This window comes from Hyperolius riggenbachi, chromosome 9, assembly GCF_040937935.1.
Source record: "Hyperolius riggenbachi isolate aHypRig1 chromosome 9, aHypRig1.pri, whole genome shotgun sequence".
In the NCBI taxonomy this organism is placed as follows: domain Eukaryota; kingdom Metazoa; phylum Chordata; class Amphibia; order Anura; family Hyperoliidae; genus Hyperolius; species Hyperolius riggenbachi.
In genome coordinates this window covers 58,373,282-58,398,487 of record NC_090654.1, presented here as the reverse complement: position 1 = coordinate 58,398,487, position 25,206 = coordinate 58,373,282, and the positions used below count along the sequence as shown (strand labels likewise).

The window sequence follows — 25,206 nt, the reverse complement described above, 5'->3', positions numbered from 1 at the left end:
GAGCCGTAGAAACAACATTTGACTTCAGGGCCTGCTTGAGTCCATTATAGCACAGCAAATGAAGCCTATGCTAACAGCTATATATTTAATGACCTATTGGAGAAACTGGCGGACCATCCCTTAAAAATGGACTGTGTTCATCGAGCTCTAAGATTAAAGCCAGCTAATGGGGAGCCGCCAAGAGATGTAAAACCACTTTGGAGTCAAAGAATATATTATGCAGGTGGCCCACAGAAAAGGAGAGGCTGTCCACGTGTGCACATCGCTGACGCTCTTTCAGGATCTGGCCCAGCGAGTACATTTGAAATCGGCGCCAGTAGACTTGGGCGCAGGATACAGCAGTATATGGCTGATCCTGCTTCTTGCACAAGTCTGGGCCGTGTTAATTACTATTCCCCCTCCAGGCCACCATAGATAGTGGGGGAATGAAATAATTCGGCTTCCAGCGACTGCTGGAAGCCGAATTATTGTGTTTTTTAAGCAACTTCGGCTCCGTCTTCTGACGGAGCCAATGTTACTCACTGAGCGCCGCTATAGACTGATAGCCATTATAGTCTATGGCGGCGCTGGCTGCGCCCAAATCTAGCAGCGCTGAAAAGCACTGCTCCGGGCCCAGCACCTTTCAGGAACTGGCACCCATCACCCTTGCCCTTACCCTTGCTTTGATACTGCTGGGGATTCCCCTTCCAGGTTGTCATCAACAGAAACGAAAATACCTATACAGTCCGGACACCGACTGACTTAACGGAGCTCTTTCGTGCCCTGGACCCTGACTTCCCAGAGATCGAGGTCCCAGAGTGGCAACCCAACCAAATCTCACTTGGTCTTTCACAACCACCAAAGGCGACAACCAAGAGGCCAGCAATGAGCCTGAACACATTACGATATCTACGGGTCTTAGGTCTCTTCGCAGATAAGTACTGTAATTCAATTTTTATTGTTTTGCTATGTGTCACGGACGGTTGCGGGGCCGCAGGCGCGTCCTGTAACCGCCCGTGAAGAAAAAGCGATCGCACTCGATTCCCTGCATCGATTGCGCTCCAAATCGATACAATCTGGGTTGAGTGTGTAGGGGCAGCTGAAGTCCTTTTCTTAGCAGAGAGAGAGCACCATCCTAAAGGCTGGATGGCTCTTTTGATATGCTAATGAGCCTGAGCCTAATCTGCCCCGGAGAGTCCCTGGCTTCAAGCTGTGCTGATGGCCCATCCATCAGGTATAAGGTGACAAGCACCATGGCAGAAGCAATCTAGTTGGGCTAAAAGCCAGACCCGCTGGCTCCCTCCCAGCAGGGGAGGCGACACCTCGCTGGCTGCTCCAAACTTCAAAGAGCCTTTGCCTGGGAATAACCTGAGTCTCATAGCATATCCATAACTTCCCAGATCTGTCATATTTCTGGGGTTCCTGAGATGGCAGCTTCGCCAAACGTGGGGGAAGTGTAGCATGAGCCCCGGTGCTGGTTCTGAGGAAGTTTCAGAACATTCTGAGGTAAGGACTGCCAGTTAGGCAGTTTGAAAATGCCCTGATGATACCACAGGGGTCCCACCCCTCATGTCTGGTTTCAGGGCGCTGGGTAAATCGAGACAGACCTGAAAATGTTAATAAATCCGCCCTGACCTGTACGGTTCTGTGAGATAGAGCCCCTATATGGGTAGATATGATTTCTAGCCCCCAGGACAAGGGGAGGGCTCATCTCATCTTCTAAGGGGGTGTATGGCTCCCCGCCCTCACTCCCTCCTACTGAAGCAGGGGCATAAGAATGGCAGAGGACCCAAACTCAGTGTCCTCCACCCTGAAAACATCTTGAATTCATCAGGTGCCAGCTTGAGGATATGCTGGCATCCACCTGGTCTGAACTCTGAACTCTGATTGAAACCCAGAACTCTGATTTTACCCACAAAAAGGACATCCTTCCAGGAACTAAGTATTTTTCTCCCTTCTTTTATTTTTATACTGGCTATTACTGTCTTAATAATTGTGATTTTAATAATTGTCTGTATATATTAATTATTTATATTGCGTGAATAAACGACTTTCTCCAAGTCATTCACTGTCCGCTACCCTGCTTATCAGCACACACAGAACTGATCCCGGGTCTCTGAAGATACGCTACTGTTTGTTTGTTGTTGGCTAGACAGAATAACGTGTGTTTAACCGTTTTATTCGCAGGATTAGTCAGTCAGTTAGTGGGCTCCACGGTCCCATGATAACCGCGGTGGTGGCAGTTTACTCTGAACCAGTGGGTGAAGTTGTAATCACCCGTGTCTCACAGGCTCCCTTCTGAGTTGTCTGCGGCCAATTCTTAACGGTTCCTGCGCATTGACTGCGACCAGAGTTCGCACGATCTGTGCGCTGGCACCGTTTAGAAGGCTAAGTGCGGTCAGCCACTAGGGCTACTGTGACAGTGTTAGGCAGCGGTTGGGACCTGTGTTGTGCTGAAAGTATCTACGATAGCGCTAGCGCTATCAAGAAACGAACTAATTCGTTGGTGTAGCTGGAAGGCAATATATTTTTTATATATACAGAGAGACTGTGTAGCCAGTACCCCTCCCCAAAAGTTTTATATTATTTGGCATGGAAATGTCCAGGAACTACCAGAACATGTGCCTAGCAGACCTGGAAAATCTTTGCGAAGAGAGGGGCATTGGCATCCTCCGCAAGAACAAACGGGACCTGATAGCAGACTTGTCCAGATGGGATGCCCAGCAACTGCGGGAGCCGGGAGTGTCCGCTGAAGTGGATACCAGCCCATCTGACAGTCTAGGGGAACCAGAGACTGAGACTCCTGACCGTACAGAGGTTGTGCATCCTGAGGGCCCTGCATCAACAGTTACGCAGGAGAATGTCAGTGTGGACCCCAACCCCAGAGTTTCTGAAAGTACTCGCCTGGAACCGGCCAGTACTGGACTGTCCATGGGTGCTGACCCGGTAATGCAGCAGGCATTACAAAAGCTGATGGAGACTGACCTGGACAAGTACCTGCAGTACATGGCGGAGCAAAAGCGAGAGGAACGGGAGCGGCAAGCCGCTGCTGCTGCAGAACGCCACGCGGAGAGGGATGCCGCTGAGCGGGAACGCCAACGACAGCATGAGCTAAACATGGCAAAAGTGCAACAGGCCAGCCGGAGTTCACCGCCCAGCCTCCCTGCTGAAGGAGCTGCACCACCCGTAAGTGCAAAATTTAAATTTGCTAATATTGAAAAAGACACAGACATTGACTTGTTTTTGCGGTCTTTTGAAAAAGCATGCCGTCAGTATCGTCTGTCCCAAGACCAGTGGGCCAGACATCTGACACCTTTGCTGCGCTACAAAGCGCTTGATGCCTTCGCAGAATTGCCTGCGGAGAAGGATAATGATTATGCTGCTATAAAAGACGCTATCATTACTAAGTACCAGCTGACGCCAGAAGCCTATCGGAAAAAGTTCAGGGCCTGGCAGAAAAAGCCTTCTGATTCGTACCGAGATGTGGCCAGCAGCTTGCTCACCACACTCTGCCAGTGGACACTAGGCCTCACCAAAGGGTCTTATGATGTCCTGGAGGACTTGATAGTCCTGGAACAATTTCTGAACATTTGCCCTGCTGATGTACGCCAGTTTGTGCTAGAACGCAGGCCGGCTTCAGCAACTGTCGCTGCAGAACTTGCTGAGACTTTTGCAACTACCCGGGTGGCTGATACCCGCAGAACTGTCCCATCCAGCTGGAGAGGAGGTCAGCCCAATACCTCGGCAGACCCTCCTGCCCCTGTGAGCCGTCCGCCACAGAGGCCACCCAGCGCAGCTGCTGCACCCAGGCCTGCAGTGCCTGGAGAGGTCACCTGTCACTACTGCCGCCAGCCCGGACACATGAAATTCGACTGTCCGGAGCGGAGACAGACACCAGCAGCACCTGGATCATCTGCATCACCTGCACCTCACCCACAGCAGAGGCAGCCAGCCAGCGAACCACAGCCTGGATCATCAGATTTTGTCCTGTTTGCCCGCGGAAAGGAAATCCGCGACCGAACCGACCAGCAGCAACTTGTTAGAGTGAACGGCAAAGTTGTCACCGGATTTCGAGACACCGGAGCTGACATCACGTTAGTTCACTCACACCTTGTGCCAAAGGAGAGCATCAGCTCCAGCCGATCCCTTGCCCTTACTGGAGTAGAGGGCACCCTTTTTCACATAGCCCACGCGACAGTGAAGCTGGATTGGGGATTAGGGATCCACGAAAGGGTTGTTGGGGTTATGAAGGATCTCCCAGTCCCTGTGTTGCTGGGGACTGATTTGGGCAAGCTTGTGTCCTACTATGAACCTGCCACGACCGCCTTGTCGCTCACGGAAGGAGACGGACTCTCCACCCACCACCAGGTACTTTATACACTTGGGGGAGCACCAGGGGGAGGCGGGGTGAATGTGCCCAGTTCAAGGGTACCAGGTTCAATAGTGCCTGCTTCAAAGGCACCTGAGTTTGATGTACAGACTGTCTGTTGTGATGATGCTGTAACTGTACCTGAGTTTACTGTACAACCTGTCTGTAATGAAAAAATGTCTATACCTGTCAATGTCATTACTGCATGCAATGATGACTTGAGTAATGTCCGTCTGTGCCATTCTGACAGTGTACCTGTGCTAGCAGTACTGCGCCGCTGCACTGCTCAGAACCCGAGCTCAGAACAGGTGGAGGGGTTCCGGCCTCCTCCCCCTCCTCTGACCGCAGGGATGAGACCTTTCAGCCGCTGGCCTCGTGTGACATGAGCCAGTTGGCTGAAACTGACAGCGCCGTATTCTCAGCCGCACTACAACGTGACCCAAGCCTGGAGGTGCTCAGGCAGCAAGCCGCTGAGCCCCTCGCAGACGGGGCCGCTTTCAAGGTGTACTGGGAAGGTGGGAGACTGTACAGTGAGTCTGTACAGCCCCCTACAGGTAGATCCCACGCGAATACCAAATGGCTTGTGGTCCCGAGTGCGTTCAGGGGACATGTGCTGAAATCCGCACATGGTAATCCTCTGACAGGGCACTCAGGGGTCCGCAAGACACTTGCCGGTATTCGGAAACAGTTTTATTGGCCCCGGATGAACAGGGATGTAGCAAACTACTGCAGAGCATGTGCCGTCTGTCAGGAGCTGGGAAGGTCCAGGGATCCCCGCGGGGTTCCCTTAGGTCCACAGCCACTTAGCAGGGGAACCCTGCGTGGGCTGGCTGTTGACCTAACCAACCCACTGCCCGTTGTCAGCAGTCCCGGCAGACACCACGTCCGACTGCAGTGGCGCAAACGCCCTGTCCAGAATGGTCCATGTCGGGTCAACCCTGAGGGTAGCAGACCGCGCCCGGTCCAGGGGAACCGAGCCACAGGCTCCAATAGGTTTTCCCGCCGCACCGGCAACCCGAGACCCGTCAGCCAGGTTGGCCGACACGCAGCGGGCAGCCGACCCCAGAACGCCAACGGGGAACTAGATCAGATCTCGCAGGTTAGCGGCAACGACACACATCTTGCTGATGAATGTCTATCTGCATTCTCCCCAGGGGGGGCTGTCACGGACGGTTGCGGGGCTGCAGGCGCGTCCTGTAACCGCCCGTGAAGAAAAAGCGATCGCACTCGATTCCCTGCATCGATTGCGCTCCAAATCGATACAATCTGGGTTGAGTGTGTAGGGGCAGCTGAAGTCCTTTTCTTAGCAGAGAGAGAGCACCATCCTAAAGGCTGGATGGCTCTTTTGATATGCTAATGAGCCTGAGCCTAATCTGCCCCGGAGAGTCCCTGGCTTCAAGCTGTGCTGATGGCCCATCCATCAGGTATAAGGTGACAAGCACCATGGCAGAAGCAATCTAGTTGGGCTAAAAGCCAGACCCGCTGGCTCCCTCCCAGCAGGGGAGGCGACACCTCGCTGGCTGCTCCAAACTTCAAAGAGCCTTTGCCTGGGAATAACCTGAGTCTCATAGCATATCCATAACTTCCCAGATCTGTCATATTTCTGGGGTTCCTGAGATGGCAGCTTCGCCAAACGTGGGGGAAGTGTAGCATGAGCCCCGGTGCTGGTTCTGAGGAAGTTTCAGAACATTCTGAGGTAAGGACTGCCAGTTAGGCAGTTTGAAAATGCCCTGATGATACCACAGGGGTCCCACCCCTCATGTCTGGTATCAGGGCGCTGGGTAAATCGAGACAGACCTGAAAATGTTAATAAATCCGCCCTGACCTGTACGGTTCTGTGAGATAGAGCCCCTATATGGGTAGATATGATTTCTAGCCCCCAGGACAAGGGGAGGGCTCATCTCATCTTCTAAGGGGGTGTATGGCTCCCCGCCCTCACTCCCTCCTACTGAAGCAGGGGCATAAGAATGGCAGAGGACCCAAACTCAGTGTCCTCCACCCTGAAAACATCTTGAATTCATCAGGTGCCAGCTTGAGGATATGCTGGCATCCACCTGGTCTGAACTCTGAACTCTGATTGAAACCCAGAACTCTGATTTTACCCACAAAAAGGACATCCTTCCAGGAACTAAGTATTTTTCTCCCTTCTTTTATTTTTATACTGGCTATTACTGTCTTAATAATTGTGATTTTAATAATTGTCTGTATATATTAATTATTTATATTGCGTGAATAAACGACTTTCTCCAAGTCATTCACTGTCCGCTACCCTGCTTATCAGCACACACAGAACTGATCCCGGGTCTCTGAAGATACGCTACTGTTTGTTTGTTGTTGGCTAGACAGAATAACGTGTGTTTAACCGTTTTATTCGCAGGATTAGTCAGTCAGTTAGTGGGCTCCACGGTCCCATGATAACCGCGGTGGTGGCAGTTTACTCTGAACCAGTGGGTGAAGTTGTAATCACCCGTGTCTCACAGGCTCCTTTCTGAGTTGTCTGCGGCCAATTCTTAACGGTTCCTGCGCATTGACTGCGACCAGAGTTCGCACGATCTGTGCGCTGGCACCATTTAGAAGGCTAAGTGCGGTCAGCCACTAGGGCTCCTGTGACACTATGTCGAGGAGTGTTTTTTTACCCTGATTTATCCAATCTGTGTTTGACTCTCTTCCCTCTCTCCCAGAGGATTAATGTGCCCATGGGAATCCTATTAACAATCTTCTACTCCTGACAGATTGATATTACCGATACATCACAGACATATAACAAACCACCGCTATTTATTTTTAAACATGAGAGATTGGTTCGACAGGACACCATTTTATGCCAAGTTGCCGTCAAGGCCTGCTTAGACATGGGTTAACTATAGGTAAGATATCTGCCAGCAATGGAGGGGACACTGATCCTGTGACTCTGGAACACCCTGCCCAGGTTTTCCCGATCCATAGACTGGTCACCACTGGGATGCTGTGATATCTGTATTTGGGACTGATCACACTAATATAACATCAAGGCTCTAACAGTGTCTTTTTTGCTATACACTAATGTGCATGGTCAACTCTTAACCGTGTTTTCATATACCATACTGAGAGACTTATACCAGCTCTAAAAGATTGCATAATGTGACACAACACATAGAACTGGTCTAGCTGATCATGCCCTCTGTGCAACTGATTTGTACAGTAATGTCAAATGTCAACACACAACACATTATTGCAGTGTGCGGGGGGAGGGGCTACATACTTGACCTCTTTCTCCTTCCCACCTATACTCTTGGCCCCAAAAGATATACGGGACTTGCCGACACTGGATATATGCCATCTCAATTGTATACACTGTCGTGCTCTCTTCTCTGAGGAGCGTGGCCAGCTGTGTACAGTCCTATCGGGCTACAAAAAGACATTTAGAAGTCCTAGGGCTACCCCCTATTCTCCTCTTTACCCACATCCCGGAGTGGTCACTAACTGCTCCCCATCACTGGGTTCCCTCTCCTACCCCACTCCCATAGTGATTGTGCCCCCCCGAAACACACTGACATAGCCCTTCACTACTGCACCACCATATAAAATGTCTGAAATATGCTATATTAGATAAAGTAATGTATTGAACATGGTACCCTCACCCAGAAACAAGATAGCTATAAAGTAGGAGAAATGTTGCCATTGCTTTATTGAGGTCTGTATAACAGTCATGTCTTCATTCATGGGGTAGGAACAATAACTACTGTATATGATGCACCACTAAACCGGAATACAGGTATATCTTGTATCATATCACAATTAAAACCTGCAACACGCAGCCCCTTTTTTACACAGTGAGGATGGTGAGGTTGTAGTGAGCATAAACAGAGAAATTGAGCTATACAACACTAATACCACAGATATCATTGTCGACTGCTGTTATTTGGCAGGCACATAAATGTGTACTGAGGGGTTATTTAATTCAATTAGGCTCCAGGCTTAAAAAGAAAGAGAAGAAGAATTACAGCATATGATCACAGAGATTCATACCCTCGAGACAAGGCACACACACTCCCTAGACAAGAAAGATTTAGCTAAATTAGTACCTAAAAATATTCTCAAAAATACTTGCCAATAGTTTAGCATCTTATATGGGCCATATAATTGACTGGGATCAAGTGGGCTTTATCCCGGATCAAGATTCCCAAGACAATACTATTCGGACACTTGACCTGGTCCAGTTTGCCCCATCTAGAGATAACACCTGTATGCTTCTTTCTACTAACGCCGAAAAGGCATTCGATAGGGTAGGCTGGACCTGGATCACTAAGGTCCTTAAATATATAGGCATGGGTACTTGAATGTTGATGTGTGTAAGTGCAATGTACTCTAGGCCCTCAGCTTGCATTAGGGTGAATAGCACCCTCACTGCTCATCTAAAGATAACAAATGGAACGTGACATGGATGCCCATTCTCAGCTCTGATTTTCACCCTGGCCCTGGAGCCTTTCTTATGCGGTGTTAGAAAGAACGTAGACATAATGGGCTTACTATTAGGAGGGACATCACAAAAGGTTGCGGCATACACAGATGACTTACCGTTTTATATTACAAACCCACTAGTAATGTTGCAAAACCAGAATTCAGGAGATTAAGGGACTTTGTTTAAAATCATCTATGACAAATGCGAGGAATTAAATATCAGCCTTCCAATAGTGACAGTCACAACAAGCAGCTCAATTTAGATGGAGTAAGACCAGTATAACCTATTTAGGCACCAAGATCACACCTGATATTAAGTATGTCTTCCAACTGAATTTACCTCCACTGCTAGACATCTAAAAACTGATCTCATAAGAATCGACTACCCCCATTTGTCATGGCTAAGAAGAATATCTATCAAGAAATGAAAACTATGTCATGACTATTATATCTCCTCCAGACCTCCCCATATGTATCCCAAATACTTTCTTGAGGAAAAACCCAATCAGCATTCCATAGGTATAAAAAGGGAAAACCACTGTGGATCAAGAGACAGATTTTATATACACCTAAGCAAAGGGAAGGGCAAAAAGTACCAGATATTTGGAAATACTACTGCGCTGCTGTGCTAACCATGCCTTGTAAGGGTTTTTCGCCTTCCTCTAAAAACCAACAGAGATATGTGAGGGTGCAGGTTGGTGTTGTACTTTATTTTCTGCTTGAACTTAATGGACATATGTCTTTTTTCAACCCAAATAACTATGTAACTATGAGACTATGTAACTAGACATTCTACTACCAAACAATGGGTTAGGGTTGAGTAGACCTTCTCAACCCTTGTCCACTGGTGAACCAGCCATGCTCGTCACCCTCTCCACAGATACAATGGACTCAATCTGCACTAGTGTATAACACGTTAAAAGAGTTTGCCTCCGTGAGAAGTTCACAAGAGGACATCTTGTCATGGCCATCCCCTTTTCCTCCAGTCATTAACAATCCAGACTTTGGATATGGCTTTTCCCTGGTTACCTCAGAGGATGGCTTACAGCTGGTATAGTCTCTGCTGATAAACCCTGGGAACAGAAAAGATGACTAACTCTTACAGTACTCCAGGCACGAAGTAGCAACCCTCAATTGGTGGGGCTTTACTCAATTCCACTCCCTACTTCACAAACTAGGAGTACTTGCATACAGCATAAGGCAATTGTCCAGCTTTGAAATACTATGCCAAGCAACTGAGCCCTTACGAAATACGCTCTCTATAGTTTACTCCCTCTTAGTAACCCAACCCCTAGACATTCTTGATTACTTCCATAATTGGGAGAGATCTACAGTGTAAGTTTACAGACACCAAGAAAACCAAGATGCTGGAAATGCCAATCCGCTACGGGCTCGCTGTTACATTCTGGGAATGCCCTCTGATAAAACCCTTTTGGCAAACAGCAGAGAGCCTGATTAAAGAAATGACCACTAGAGAAGTCACATTTAACCCACAGTTCTTTCTCTTGCACCTCAACATCTGGAGTATGAAATCCAATAAGGGCTCAGGGTGAGACATATCCTAAATGCAGCTAAGACAATCATGGCCCGCATCTGGGAAACACCATGAGTTCCAACCCTGAGAGAGTTAGTTTGAGAACATGACCATATATAAGAAATGGAGAATCTGGTCATGTCTGTACAAGGACGCTGAGAGAAGTTTTCAAAAATCTGGACTCCATGCAATGATCTTAAGAAACTACTAGAACAATAATGGTCTAACAGATAGATGTGCATACCCCTCACATTGGATTCTGTACAGCCTCAGAATAATACACAGCATGAGATGACCACAATCCACATGGACCCAATTTTTCTTTATTTTCCATTTAATTTTCATTCATATTTGTGTTGATGGTTACAATACTCTTTATTATTCTTAAAAAACTTAATTTGGCTGATACCTCTATAATAACTAGATAATAGAATCAGTTTGATCTAAGGCTCAAGATCCCTGAAGAAAATTGATCTCCGTATATAGCGATATGTGATACAGGTATATTTAAACTGAGACCCATTCAAAACGAAGCTCTATTTAATATTAGTGACTTTTGTTTCACTGAATAGCAATGTTTGAAGAATGAGTTGTCTTAAAACAAAAATTCTCTTTGAATAAAAAGTATTTGTAAAATATTTGATCTAATATGATTAATGGTGACCCGGCACACACTGATGTCATGTCTTTGTCATTTTTAAAGATTGGATCACATCCGCACCAATGGATTCGACGTGCTGTGACCACCCCTGGAGTCACAGGGATTAGTGCATATCAGTTGAAAGGGTCCGCACCGTCTAAAATATAAGTATTTATTGAAGCTCTTTAAAACATCATAGGCAAAAGTAAAAAGTGTGCCGGGTCACCATTGACGCACGGCGTTTCGGATACACTCCTTCCTCAGAATGGTTCCAATGCACACGTGTGCATTGGAACCATTCTGAGGAAGGAGTGTATCCGAAACACCGTGCGTCAATGGTGACCCGGCACACTTTTTACTTTTGCCTATGATGTTTTAAAGAGCTTCAATAAATACTTATATTTTAGACGGTGCGGACCCTTTCAACTGATTTGTCATTTTTAAAGAGCATTAAATAAATATTGATTTTAAGATGGTGCGGATCCTTCCAACTTTTGCACAAATTCGGGGTTGCACGAAATACTATTGCCCGTCCAAGTCCATGCAAATCGGAAGGAGAAGTAATTCAGGGTCTGGCACTCAACGGATCTCTGAATTTCCTGTGCAGGGGCACAGACTAAAACATTGCTACTATAGCTGCTCCAAGCTTCTTCGCTACGTGTTTAGCTCTAGAGACACAAATAGACTCCAGTGCTGGATATCAGATGCCATATTTACACAGCCCTTTTTGCTATGCGAAATTGCACTGTGCTTCTGGGCTAAACCATGTATAATGGCGGGGCACCATTACATATGGACTGGACGCAATGCAACAAACAGGCACCAGGGAGTCACCTATGGTACTGGCCTCGTGTGCATTGCTGGGGATATCGCACTAATAGCATAACTGGCAGAACTTGCTGCTGGAAGGAAGGCTAATATTGCCAGGCACTGTCTGTGGACGGCAGTACTAGTGCAAGTTGCTGCATCAACTCTTTGGTTACCAGTTGCCTAGCATTATGGTACATTAAGGGTGCAATCACTTGTTTGGGTGCCCTTCATGATTGCTGTAGATGGCTGCATTATGGCCATTTTCTGGGCACTGTATACCTGAGGTTGTTGTAGTTTTCTGGTGGCAGTTTGGCACACACCTCTCTGTAACTTTCCTGGCGTTTCTCTGGATCTTTGACGCTGAAAGAGAAAGCAGTGATGCCGTGACATAATGTCTCTGGTGGCAGAAATGTGTCCCTCACAGAGTTTTGTGGTGACTCTTACCTGGCAGCTTTCAACCAATCATCGAATAATTCAGATGTCATGAGTGGCTCTGGAAGTTCTCGAAGATAAGATTTAAGAGCGCCTAGAGTGAGAGAGAGAAACACGGTGTTCATTCCCTGAGGTAACTCAAGGGAAGGTTAGTGGTGTCGGCACACACCAGATTCTAATTGGCCAATTTTAGGCCAGAAAGATCTTTCCTAAGCTACACAATAGGTTTTCCTTGGTCGAAACATGTCAATACTCATTTTAAAGGGGAATACTGGCTAATTATTTGGTTTATTGGAGGGAGAGGTGCTGATTAATATGTGTGTATATGTGTTTTATGTGGGAAAACACTGCCTAATTATGTATTTTTTGTGGGAGGGTGGAATGCTGGAATGCTGCTTAGTGTGTTTTCAGTTTTTGGGGAGGTGAGGGGCAAGGGGGATAGGGCACTGCCTAATGATGTGTTTAGGGGGAAAATGCTGCATAATAATGTTGTTGTTTTTTACCACCCAATTATGTGTTTTATTATGGGGAGAAAAACTCCTGAATATGTGTGCTTTATGGGGGAGGTAAAACACTTCCTAATATGTGTGTTTTATGGGTTGAAGGGGGGGGGGGGACTTAATTTATTGCAGCCAGCCCTCCACCATGTATTCCATGTCTGTGAAGTTGGATAGCACAGCTCTAGACCAATACCAAGACCATACAGACATGAAAGCACTTAGACAACAACAACATATATAAGCAATCACCTTATCACACTTTTAAAATACAAATATCAGCTTATATCTCTAACAACATATATAAATCCAAATCTATAATATTAAAAGTTACAGGGTGTGCCCAGAAAAAGAAATACAAAACAAAAATGCTGTAAACCCCAAATATAATATGGATTCATTTGAGGCAGTATTTATTGACCAACTGGGATTACGTATGACTTGTAACACCCAAACAAAAATAATGTAAAGGGTATGAGGTTAATGAATTTATGTGGCTCCCAAGAGGTGTGTGTTATTAATCCAGCCAAGAAATGTACTAAAACAACAACAAGAATCTAATTCCCATCATGTGGTATCAAAGATCGTACAGACTAGAGAATTCTTTAGATGTCATAGCCTGAGGCAAGCGTATACTTTCAGTCCAGCAGAAAAGGGTCATCCAGAAGGTGTGTATCATAAGTTCAGTCAAGGAGTTCACCAGAACAAGCAGCATCTAATTTTCATAATGAGGTATCAAAGATCGTACAGACCAGAAAATTCCTTCTGGTTTATAGCTACTGTTAATCCTGCTGAAAAAAGTTTATCCAAAAGGCAGGTAGTATTTAAAGAAAACCTGAGGTAAACCTAATGAAGAAAATGTGTCCTGTGTCCTCCTTGAGACCAGAAGAAGGCAACCTTACATTTAGCTATGAAAAACTGAAGAGTGAGAAGTAGAGGTCACATACCGGCCACAGCATGCAGCTCAGACTTGAATTCCGCCAGGTCACTGCTGCCGCTACCTAGATTGGCTTTCAGCCTCTTCAGGACTGACGCACCTGCAGCCAGTCGAAACAAACCCTAAAAAAAAAACATAAGGACCAATTACAATGTGGTCTGCAACACTGGAAAACACTAATATACTGTATACTGTAGCTCTATGACAGCAATCACAGACACACTGTTTTAAAGGATACATGAGCGAAAAATAATAAATGCTGACCTAATTACCTGGAGCTTCCTCTAGCCCCTTGAAGTGTCTGTGTCCCTCGCCGCAGCTCCACTGTCAGCCACTCATCTGGGGTCCGCTACGTAGCAGCCTTTGACCCGGCCAGGTCGGCAGCTTCTGCACATGCGCGAGTACACATGTACAGAACACTCCTGGCCACGTGAGCGAGGCCCCAAGTAGCACGTGTACATACTTGTGTATGCGCAGAAGCCACCAACTTGTCCAGGTCAGCATCTGCTATGGTGGGGACCTCAGAAGAGTGGCTGCCAGCGGAGCTGCGGCGAGGGACACAGAGACTGCAAGGAGCTGGAGGAAGCCGCAGGTAAGTAGATCAGCATTTATTATTTTTCTCTCATGTATCCTTTAAAGAGAGCACACCTACTACAGTAGAATCGAGGGTATTTTGCTGCATAGTGGAAAACATCCACTGCCACAGATACAATGACAGTCAAAAGGTCCAGTTTTTTGCTTTTGTCCACGTTACGTTTTATGTGTTTTGTCCATCTCCTTATGTAAGACAGTCTGTAAGAACACTCTCATCAAATTTACTAAATATCAGTAAGATTGGCAAGCAAAGGCGGTTATGTCGAATACATAAAGTGTAGAGAAACCGAGAGCCCAATATAGTGTAGTATGTTAAGCATAAATGAAATAAAGGTTATCGTGAGAAAATTATACTCACAAACATGGGTTACCACAAAGGCAACCACTGTATAGGCAGGTGAGGAGATTAGACCTGTCCTCACTCAGGGATAAGAAGTCGCTCTTTGTAGATGCGAAAGGGGGTAGATCACCCCTCCACCAGGGGTGGACACGGTATAGCAGTAGGAGAACAGAGGCGCCAGCAGGATAAAAGCGGATAAAAACTTTAAAATTTGCTGGGAGGAAGTGGTGGACTTACCTCCATAAAGACTTCCTCCCAGCAAATTTTAAAGTTTTTATCCGCTTTTATCCTGCTGGCGCCTCTGTTCTCCTACTGCTATGTTGAATACATAGCATGTTTTGTGCAATAAGCGCAACCAGTGTTGCCAGGATAACACTTGCATTGCTAGGGTAACACAAGCAACACAAGTAGCCTTGGATGTGTTACCCTAGCAACGCAAGCCTTACCTAGGTAACACATGTTGTGCCGATTCAGCAACGCACTCTACATGGTAGACGTAACTGTAATATTGCCATGTGCTGCCCTGCACATGGCAATCTTACCAACATTTTGTTAATATGGCCCCTTGAGGCTAATGAGCCTCCATTTGAAGAAAGGTTTTATAAGTTCCAGTCTAAGTGGAACATTTTCAGTTCCCATTTTGCCATATTATTTATATTTTAGTTTTACTTTTATAAAACTATGATAGGAGCGGGGACAGGCAAAAATGGCGCACAGCGCCAATAGTGTCAGAATGGCGCTGCAGTAATTAACTTAAAACGATATTTATCGTTTTATATGTTAATTTTTTTTAGCAGGGATCGGGCTGGAGAGGCAGCGGGCTGGCAGCGGGGGTCGGGCTGGAGAGGCAGCGGGGTGGAGGGAGGATTACGCAGCATTGGTAGACATTACCTTGTCCCGGCCGGCGATCGCTCCTTCACTTCATAGCTTGCAGGAGGCCGGGATAGTTTACGTGATGATGTAGCACGTCCTGATGAAGCTCCGGTGGGCGGGGCGAAACGCGTAGACGTCACGCTACGCAATACGTTAGTGGGAGCCGTGGTTTTGACCGACACAGGCCGCAGCCATTACCGCATGTGAGAGCCCTGTTTGGGCGTCAGCTTGGAGCCTTTACGAGCCGCTTCTACTATGCAGTTTGCGATATCAAGCATCATCACCGGATCAGATAAGTGTACTTGCCAGTATGCATGGGATAATGACTACCATATGAGTGCCTCCAGCCGCCCATATGTGGCATTGACTATACTGCTCCACACTCTAGGTGGCTTGTTGTGACTGTGATTTCATCAGCAGTTCTCTGAAAAACAGTTTGGCTGAGTTACTATAAATGCGCCACATAGCCACCAATGTTTGACATCAATGGTTGCAGATCTACGCATATCTGGTTGGCAGTCCCGCATACTGGTGTATCCATGTGGAATGTGATGGATGTTTATCACAGATTTCCCTACATATTGCATTGAATGGGATCTTTACACGTGTTCTGTTCCGGACAGCATCATTCTGCTACAATTTCAATAGTCTGCAAACTGTTTATGGAAATTATACCGTCTTAAGAACTTTGCTCTGTATGCAATGACGCAACGGGTTGCCGGCATTATAAAAGGAGCAGCGTTGTCCTATTAACCCTACTGTGACAGGCCTTGGCTTTATGGACATATGTTCAATGCTATTTTTTGAAAATTGCCTTTTGCTGTTGCAGATCTATGAACTCTTTATGGCTCCAACTGGAATATTTCCTGTACAATTACTTATGCGGTTCTGGCTTTATGTATAACCAGTGGTCTAGGGCTGTTGCTATCGGTCCCCGGTCTCCCTATATTCTATGAATAGCAATTTTTTGATCATATTGGTCACACCTTTCTATACTCTGTGAGTGGTTATAACCATATCTACATGTAATGTTCTGGTTTCCTCGCAGTGCACTGGTTAAGGGTGTTCCCAAATACTTCGCCACCTATTAGACTGAATACAGGGACTGAATTCTTATGGTTGTGACACAGGTAGCCACACATATTGACCATATTGGTTGCGCCATTTTTTTGCCCTCTGTGAGTGGTTATGACCATAATTCTACTAACACCAATTGGGTCTCCTCACGGGAGCATGACACTGGCGTTGCCAAGGGTTAAAAACACCGGTTGCCTTAGCCTTTATAGGCAAGTTTTTCCGGATGGTCTATTTATCTACCTCAGATTGGGTCCTACACAATCTGTCACCTTAATTGTGGTTCCCTCTAATCAGCTGTGTGTGACCAGCCCTTCATAGTTAGATGTGACCTGATCTATAATTTGAGAAATTTGCTATTCAATAGGGACTCTCTCCTACTGTCCTTGACAGTTGCAGCACATAGTATTGAATTTAATAATACATCATTTGTATGACAGGTTAACCCCTGACATGCTTTGATTCTATATGTGTGTGCCTTTTTAAATATCTACAATAAAGTGCAGTTTTTGAGCAGCATATACTGGTTTTTGTTCTATGTTTTGGTTTTGCATATACTGTTTACCAGTGCTGGTACCTGCACATAAGGCTACACCTCACATTATTTAACTCCTGTTTTTTCTAAAGCTTGCAGGAGTCCTGCATCCAGCCAATCACCATGCGGCTTCAGTTTCCGCATGGTGATTGGCTGGATGCAGGACTCCTACAAGCTATGAAGTGAAGGAGCGATCGCCGGCCGGGACAAGGTAATGTATACCAATGCTGCGTAATCCTCCCTCCACCCCGCTGCCTCTCCAGCCCGACCCCGCTGCCAGCCCACTTCCCGCTGTCTCTCTAGCCTGACCTCCGCTGCCAGCCCGACCCCTCTGCTAGCTCCCTGCATTTTTCAATGGCGCACCGTTCTGCTGTTTTATAAAACGCTATTTACCGTTTTAATGTATTTATATTAAAACGGTAAATAGCGTTTTATAATCGGCAGAAAGGTGCGCTATTATTTACTGCGCGCCATTTTTTACTGTATGCGATAGGAGCACCTTACCAATTGTATGTAATTTTTAACATATGAATTAATAACGTTCGGCAGGTGATGTGGGGTTTAGCTACACAATAGCCAAACCTCAGCTCACCCGATTACTCCCCCTGCCGCCACCTCGGCTGTTACATGGAGAACTCCTTGTGCCACTTACCAACCTGTGCTGCCAATATTTGGAGTTCGGTTACATGATAAATGACCCCTCCTATCCGCTCCCTTTAGATTGGAAGTCTTTGGCAGGACCCTCCCTCCTTGTGTGTCCTACTGATCACAAACATCTTGTATTATTAACCACTTAACAACCGCCTAACGCCCATAGGCGTCGGCGGGTCGTTAGTGGTATTGCATGGAAACGGCCGCTTGATCGAGCGGCCTTTCCATGCCAGTTCACGGAGACTGCCTCCGTGAACAGTGTGCGAGCCGCCGATGGCGGCTTGCACGCATAATGTAAACATGCAGGGAAGGAATCCCCGCTGTTTACATCACACGGCGCTGCTGCGTAGATCGGCGATCCCCGGCCTCTGATTGGCCGGGGATCTCCGGCATCTGATAGGCAGAAGCCTATTCTATCAGGCGCAGGACAGAGCGCAAGGGAGAGGGAGGTGAGCAGAGGTAGCCCGGAAAACGATGCGGAGGGGGGCTTTGAGGAGCCCCTTTCCCGCAAATCAATAGTAGCCGGCGGCGATCAGCCCCCCCGGCAGGACATCCCCCTAGTGGGGAACAAAGGGGGGAAGTCTGATCGCCCTGCCACATTCCTGATCGGTGCTGCGGGCTCTAGAGCCCACGCAGCACCGATCATTGCAAAATCCCCTGGTCCTTAAGTGGTTAAGACTGCTACTCCAGTGCATGATCTGGCATGGAGTGTCTTACTGCTTACCTGTATAGTGTTGTCTGTCATCCCTATTAATATGTATCCTTATTTATTGTCCAGCTGATGCTATGTAAATCCAATAAATACGGTAATAATAATGAGTCTCGGGTACTGCTTACTGGCCCCATCACTATCCGGAGTTTGGCTAGATGGTAGCCTACCTGTGTGACCAGGGCGTAGCAAAAGCCATAGCAGCTGCTATGGGGCCCTTGGGTAGGGGGAGCTCAGGTGGTACTTGATGCATTCACTATTAGCATTCTTGTGTTCCCCCAGGCTCTGACTTTGTCTCAGTGCCCATGGACTATATGCAGTGTAGATTGCATGAAAATGTAAATTACTCAACTAACTTTTATCCATGGAGTAGGGGCAGGTGGCATTGCTCAAGAGCACCTACGTCTGATGAGCCCATGAAAGTTTTGCTATTGGGCCCCAAAAAATCCAGCTACATCACTGTGTATGCCGCTTACAATCCCTCTGTCATCGATGCATCCCCCCACCAATGCCTCCACAGATAGCTGGAGTTCAACTATATAAAAGCTAAACCCCGGCACTCAAATTACTCAGTTGATGCCACTATAGCCGAAAATACCATTACGGTCTATGGCGCTTAATTTATCAAATGGAGCTCCCAATATGCCTGCTTCTGTATCTTTATTGTCTTATTAAATAGCAGCATGAATAAGCAGGTGTGCTCAGTGAGTGCATATATGTCAATATACAGTACACAGTGTTACATATCTCCTCTTAGGTTATCTTTTCAGTAGGGTTGCCGTGGTATACCGGTATGACGGCATACCGCGGTTTGATTGTGCATGGTAATCATACCATGCACAATCCTGTTTTACCGGTATTAGGGGGTGGGGCAAGAGAAACGCACCGGCGGGGGGAGAATGGCCGCATCGACGGGAGAAGAGCTGACGCATCGGCGGGGGAGAGCGGGCAGAAACTCCCTTTCCTTCGGCCACACACGGCTACAATCTACTTCCTCCCAGGCGTTGTTGCGTTGATAACAGTGCCCCCTGTGATGACAAATCTGCATGTCATCACAGGTGGCGCTGTTATTAAAGTGACGACACCTGGGAGGAACAAGATAGACGCCATGTGTGGCTGGCTGAAGAAGGAAGGTGAGCAGGTTCTGCCCACTCTATCCTGCCGCTGTACTGGAGGCGCCTATACCTATACTGGGGGAACTATACTAGCTACCTACAGTATATATACCTATACTGGGGGAACTATGCTAGCTACCTACACTGGAGGCACCTATATCTATACTGGGGGCAACTATACCCATCTATATTTTTTACCTATACTGGAGGCACCTACATTGATACCCTATCCTGGGAGCAACTATACTGGCTACCAGAGCAGGGACAAGGTCCTCCAGCACCCAAGGCTGAGACACCAAAGTGCGCCCCTCCATCCCTCCCACCCCACCTGTCACACACGGATTGCTATTAGACTAAGAGGGCCACAGGGCCCACAACCTCCCCAACACCTTAATATCTAGTTATCTGGCTTGCAGTCACTGCTATGTATCCCCTTTTCTTATTTCTTTCTGCTTCATACACAATTAGGAATGATAGCTGAATGAATTGTGCGCCCTGAGGCTGGAGCCTCTCCAGCCTATGCCTCAGCCCGGCCCTGCTGGCTACCAGTACTGGAGGCACCTACCCGGCTAGCCTATACTGGGAGCACCAATAGCTGGCCAGTTCAGGTTCTGACAGTAACATGCTTTAACTTTAAAGTGTACCCGAGCCAAAGCTCTAGACAAAATCTGATACTTACCTTAAGAGAGGGAAGCCTCAGAATACTTTTGAGGCTTCCCTCACTACTCCGTTGTCCCCCTTCGCCCCCCGTGTAATACCCTGATATTTTTTGAGACGGTTATCATACCGTCATATTTCATACCGTTGCAACCCTACTTCTCAGCATAAAAAAAATAAATATAACTTATCCAAATCATGTGTATAGTCTAAATGTAAACTTTCTACTGTTCAACCATAGCAGAGGGAAAATATTCCTGTTTCCGCCCAAGGCAGGCTAGCTAAACCTTTTACTAAAGAAAGGAAAAATGTGTACAAATTTTGTTTTCTTTCCAAGATAAAGCTGTTAGGAGGTGTGCCGAGAGTATAGACAAGTCCAAGGAGGAAAAAGGATAGAGAGAAGAAGTGGAAAGAATTGGAATTAGAAGAGGTGGAAAAGCTTTTAGAAGCAGAAATATTACTATTGCATAGAATACCACACTCCTGTTAGAATGAACCAAATCTTATCATCATCATTTTATTTCTTACTTTAGTTGTTAGCTATTCTATTTTACAAACAAGCTATAATGTTATTTGTATTGCAAGCAAAACGGGTCACAACATATGCACCAAATGTTTTGCAAGTATGCTGTGTCTGACCTACAAATCTGTCCACAAAACCTGTCCAACCTACATTTCCGATCTTACTCAGAGATACACACCAAGCTGCTCACTCCGTTCCTCCAATGAACTTCGCCTGACTGTCCCCCTCCCCCCCCCCCCCCCCGCATCTCCCAGTCTCATGCACGCCTCCAGGACTTCTATACAGCTGCTCCACCACTATGGAACTTCCTGCCTTAGGGCAGCCCCCTCCTTCAACATCTTCAAGAAGGCCCTCGAAACTCACCTTTTCACTCTGGCCTACAACCCCTCACAAGTGCTCTAAATCCGCTGGTCCCCTACCTTTCGTGTCCCTACCTCTTCCTCTGGATTGTAAGCCTGTGGGCAGGGTCCTCCTCCTTTTGTCTCCTACCTGATCATGCACCTCCATTACTGTGCACCCATGCTATGCATTTGAGTGAACTAAATTTGCCTAATCTTCATGCTCCCATCCAGTGACTGACTAAAGGCCCATACACACGTCAGATTTTAGCGAACGACCCGTCGTTTGAACGTTCCGTCGTTCGGACGTTTCCGCGTCAAATCCGACGTGTGTACAGACTATCGTTCGGATGATAAGACTGGTTACCAGCGATCCGCCCGGCGGATCGTTGGTAACCAGTCTTATCACCCGAACGATAGTCTGTACACACGTCGGATTTGACGCGGAAACGTCCGAACTACGGAACGTTCAAACGACGGGTCGTTCGCTAAAATCCGACGTGTGTATGGGCCTTAAGAATTACCTTGTACTCATACTGTACTGCGTGTTTTTCTAGTACGGTAGTAACTCAGTAAAGGTAGCCATACATCTAGCGATAATGGGCAGATTCGACCAAGAGAAAAATCTCTCTCTGATCGAATCTGATTGGAGAGTGATCTGTCAGCTGCCCATACATTGCACACTAACTCCCAATTGATTGCAGCATGAAATCTCTTGGGAATCGGCTGAGTCCGCCACATCCGCTGCCTCGCCGCTGCCCTAGTGTCTAAATGTACGTGTGTGCTGTATGCATGTGTGCGTTAATACACTACCAGTCCTGTGTCACCGTGCCCGTCCTATGGAAGAGTGGCGGATTCAGACAACGGACGGGCACCGCGACACAGGACAGATAATGTATAAACGCACACATGAACACATGTACAATTAGACACTGAGGACACAGTGCCGGGGGTTTCATCACGTTCGTTGCTTGACCGTTACTGCTGTGCACCCAATCAAGCCAGTCGGCCCTACTTCTTTCAGCATGTCCGACCAATTCATGCAACCAATTTCAGCCCAATATTGGTCACATTGTCGATTGGTCATGCACTTGGCGGCACCGTTTTCATCCGTTTCGATTATAATAATCAAATCGCCTGATGTATGGCCACCTTTAATCAGTCATTGTGAATCAGAGTTCAAGTGCCAAACCGATCTATCCAGAAAGCATAGAATATAATGTAATAGAGCCATTATATTTGTTATATCCTAGGGGGTTGATTCACTAAACCGTGATATGACAAATAGCACACCTTATCAAAGTTAACACGCCTTATCAGAGTAGCATAGAGAGCGCTACTAACCCACAGGGGCTCAGGGCAGGACGAGTGCCATTGCCAATTAGCAGGCATAAGTTCATAGCGCTCGCTATGCTACTCTGATAAGGCGTGCTAACTTTGATAAGGTGTGATTACTTTGATAAGGTGTGCTATTTGTCATATTACGGTTTAGTGAATCAAGCCCTATAGGTGCCAACGGTTCATTTAATAACCGGGAATGAAAGTTGCCACTGTTGCTGCACACTCCCACGCATACGCTCCCGCACTTCCACTCGCACGCCCCTGCTAATCCTAATGCACATATGCACCCGTGCACCCATTTTAAAGTGAAAAATTGCTGCTATTGCAAATAGCAGCAGTAATTCAGTAAAATTAAGAAAATGTTTGAAAGGAGAAAAAAGTGTTTTTTCCTGCAGTGAAGTGTTAATCCCTACCTAGCCCATTAACCTAAAGTGACACTCACCTCCTCCCGCATACCATGTGCCAGCAGCATCTTTACACAGGCTGATATGGGCACAGCAATATCACAGCCAAACTTGTTCAGGTGCACTGCCAGCGGCACTCCATACACCTCGGCGGGCGACAGCGGGGATGGCGACGTCACTGTAAAATAAACAGGAAAAAGAAGAATCATTCTCACTGATTACTTGCCACAGAGCAATACAGGGCCTGGTCAAGCCCCAATGGGGCCCTGGGAAAAATTAACCTTGCGTGCCATGCCCAGCAGCATATTCACCCCACAAGGCCCCCGAGCCGCCCCCCCTCCCAATCTCCCACCTCAATGTTACTGTGCTCCCTGCGGCCCCAGGTGTCAGCATAGCCACTCACCAGTCCATGTGCTCTCATCTTCTCATTAACCTTGTGGTTGTTATTGGGTAATGCAATAGGTCATGGGGAAGAAGCAGCCAATGTGAATGAAGCGGAAAGCATGTACTGAGTGGCACGCTGGGAAAGGTGAGTTGTTAAGTTGACAAATGTTTGCCCCAGGGAGCACAAGTCAGGGGAAGACCTGAGGGGCCCGGCAGTGCTTGGAGGCCCAATTGCCCCTTTTGCCTATATGGTAGCTCTGGCCCTAGAGCAATAGAGGCACTTTATACAGAGCTCCCCTTCATTGCAGAGTATATACCACAGCCCAAAGAGCCCACTTCCCTGTGGATTATAAGTGCCAGCCCAATAGATGCATCTCATGTAACGCTCATGGTAGCAATGGTGGATTAGATGCCACATCCCAATAAAGTGACTTACTTTACACAGGGCTCTCGTCACCGACCGTCAAATCAGCTGCTTTATAAAGGGCTGCCTTTACGGATTATGATATGCAGAACTTCATCAGAGGTCTTTGGTAAGGAAAATATGGTTGCCTATTAGCAACCCAACTTTGTACGTAGAAATGTACTTAAATGATACATGAGTCAAATCAAAGAAAATCAGATTTACTGACCTGGGGCTTCCTTCAGCCCCTAGAAGCCTATGTGTCCCTCACCACAGCTCTGCTTTCTGCCAGTGTCCTGGGGTCTACTCCTTAGTAGCCGCTGACCTAGCCGGTTAAGCAGCTTCTGCACAAGGGCACGGACGCGCAGAGGCGTATCTGCAGGGTTGTTAGTATGGCATATGCCATGGGCGCCACTTCTTGGGGGGCACTACTACGTACCATCCCTGGTGTTCGCCATACAGATTCTAGTTTTTATCTGGGGGACATTCTGCTGCCTGGTTACATCTTATGGGGGGACAAGCTGCCTGTTATGTGGTGAATATGTATAGGCTGAGCTATTGTGATACTCCATTTCTACAGGCCATGCTTCACCTCAACTTGGACACAACCAATATAACCGAGACTAATTATTTGGAGGGTGCATCCCCTTCCCTGGTGGTGGATTCCGGTGTTTGCCTTAGGCGCTGTTTTCCCTAGATTCACCTCTGCGGCGGCGGGGGACATATAGGCTTCTAGGGGCTGGAGGAAGCCCCCGGCAAGTAAATCTGATTTTCTTTGATTTGCCTCATGTATCCATTAAAACTACATCCCATTGTCTTACAATACTACACTATATTGGTGCTCCTGATGTTCTCTGTTTCTTCTTTTTTCCCTGTTCCTGGAGTGTATTTTTTCTACTGGACACCCTACACTAAATAGTGAGAAAGCTCAGGAGGAGGTGTGAGTACTGACCGCTCTCTTTCAGAGTGTCGCTCAGTTCCCCTAATGCCTCGGTCAGTTGTGCCAGTGATTTCCTGTGGAAATCCGCCTGAAGTTCCAGAAGCTGCAGAGAAACACAGATAAACGTGGTTAATTACAGGAAAACAAAAACAGTAGTAATAGTAGTAGAACTAGTAGTAATAGAAGTAATAGCAATAGTAGTAAGAGCAATAGTAATAGTAATAATAGTAATAGTAGTAGTAGTAGTAGTAATAGTAGTACCTGTAATAATAGTAGTAGAACTAGTAGTAATAGATATATTACTCCATCATGAACGCAGCAGCCAGACTCATCTACTCCTCCCACCGCTCTGTCTCCACGACTCCCCTACGCAAATCCCTTCATTGGCTTCCAATTCACTTCAGAATCAGCTTCAAGATCCTATGTTTGGCATACAAATCCATACACAAGTCCTGCCCAACCTACATCTCTGACCTGGTCAGCAGATATACACCTGGCCGCCCACTTCGCTCCTCCAATGACCTCCTCTTAACCACCCCACGCATCTCGCACTCCCATGCCAGACTGCAGGACCTCACTAGAGCTGCCCCTATCCTGTGGAACTCTCTCCCACTGCCCATCAGGCTCACTCCCACCTTTAACACCTTCAAAAAAGCACTCAAAACTCACTTCTTCAAGGAGGCCTAC

The 25,206-nt window shown here is 46.9% G+C and overlaps 1 protein-coding gene across 1 annotated transcript in view; it reads right to left on the bottom strand.

Moving 5' to 3' along the window:
- The window catches only part of SH3BP1 (SH3 domain binding protein 1), a 128,758-nt gene that overhangs the window by 11,051 nt on the left and 92,501 nt on the right, over positions 1-25,206 (bottom strand). Inside the window, exons 9-13 of the mRNA XM_068252858.1 lie at positions 24,532-24,622; positions 22,831-22,970; positions 13,649-13,760; positions 12,217-12,298; positions 12,052-12,132 (exon numbers count right to left, since the gene is read on the bottom strand). Of these exons, the coding sequence (XP_068108959.1) occupies positions 12,052-12,132; positions 12,217-12,298; positions 13,649-13,760; positions 22,831-22,970; positions 24,532-24,622 (506 nt within the window). The remainder of the gene's footprint in view (positions 1-12,051; positions 12,133-12,216; positions 12,299-13,648; positions 13,761-22,830; positions 22,971-24,531; positions 24,623-25,206) is intronic.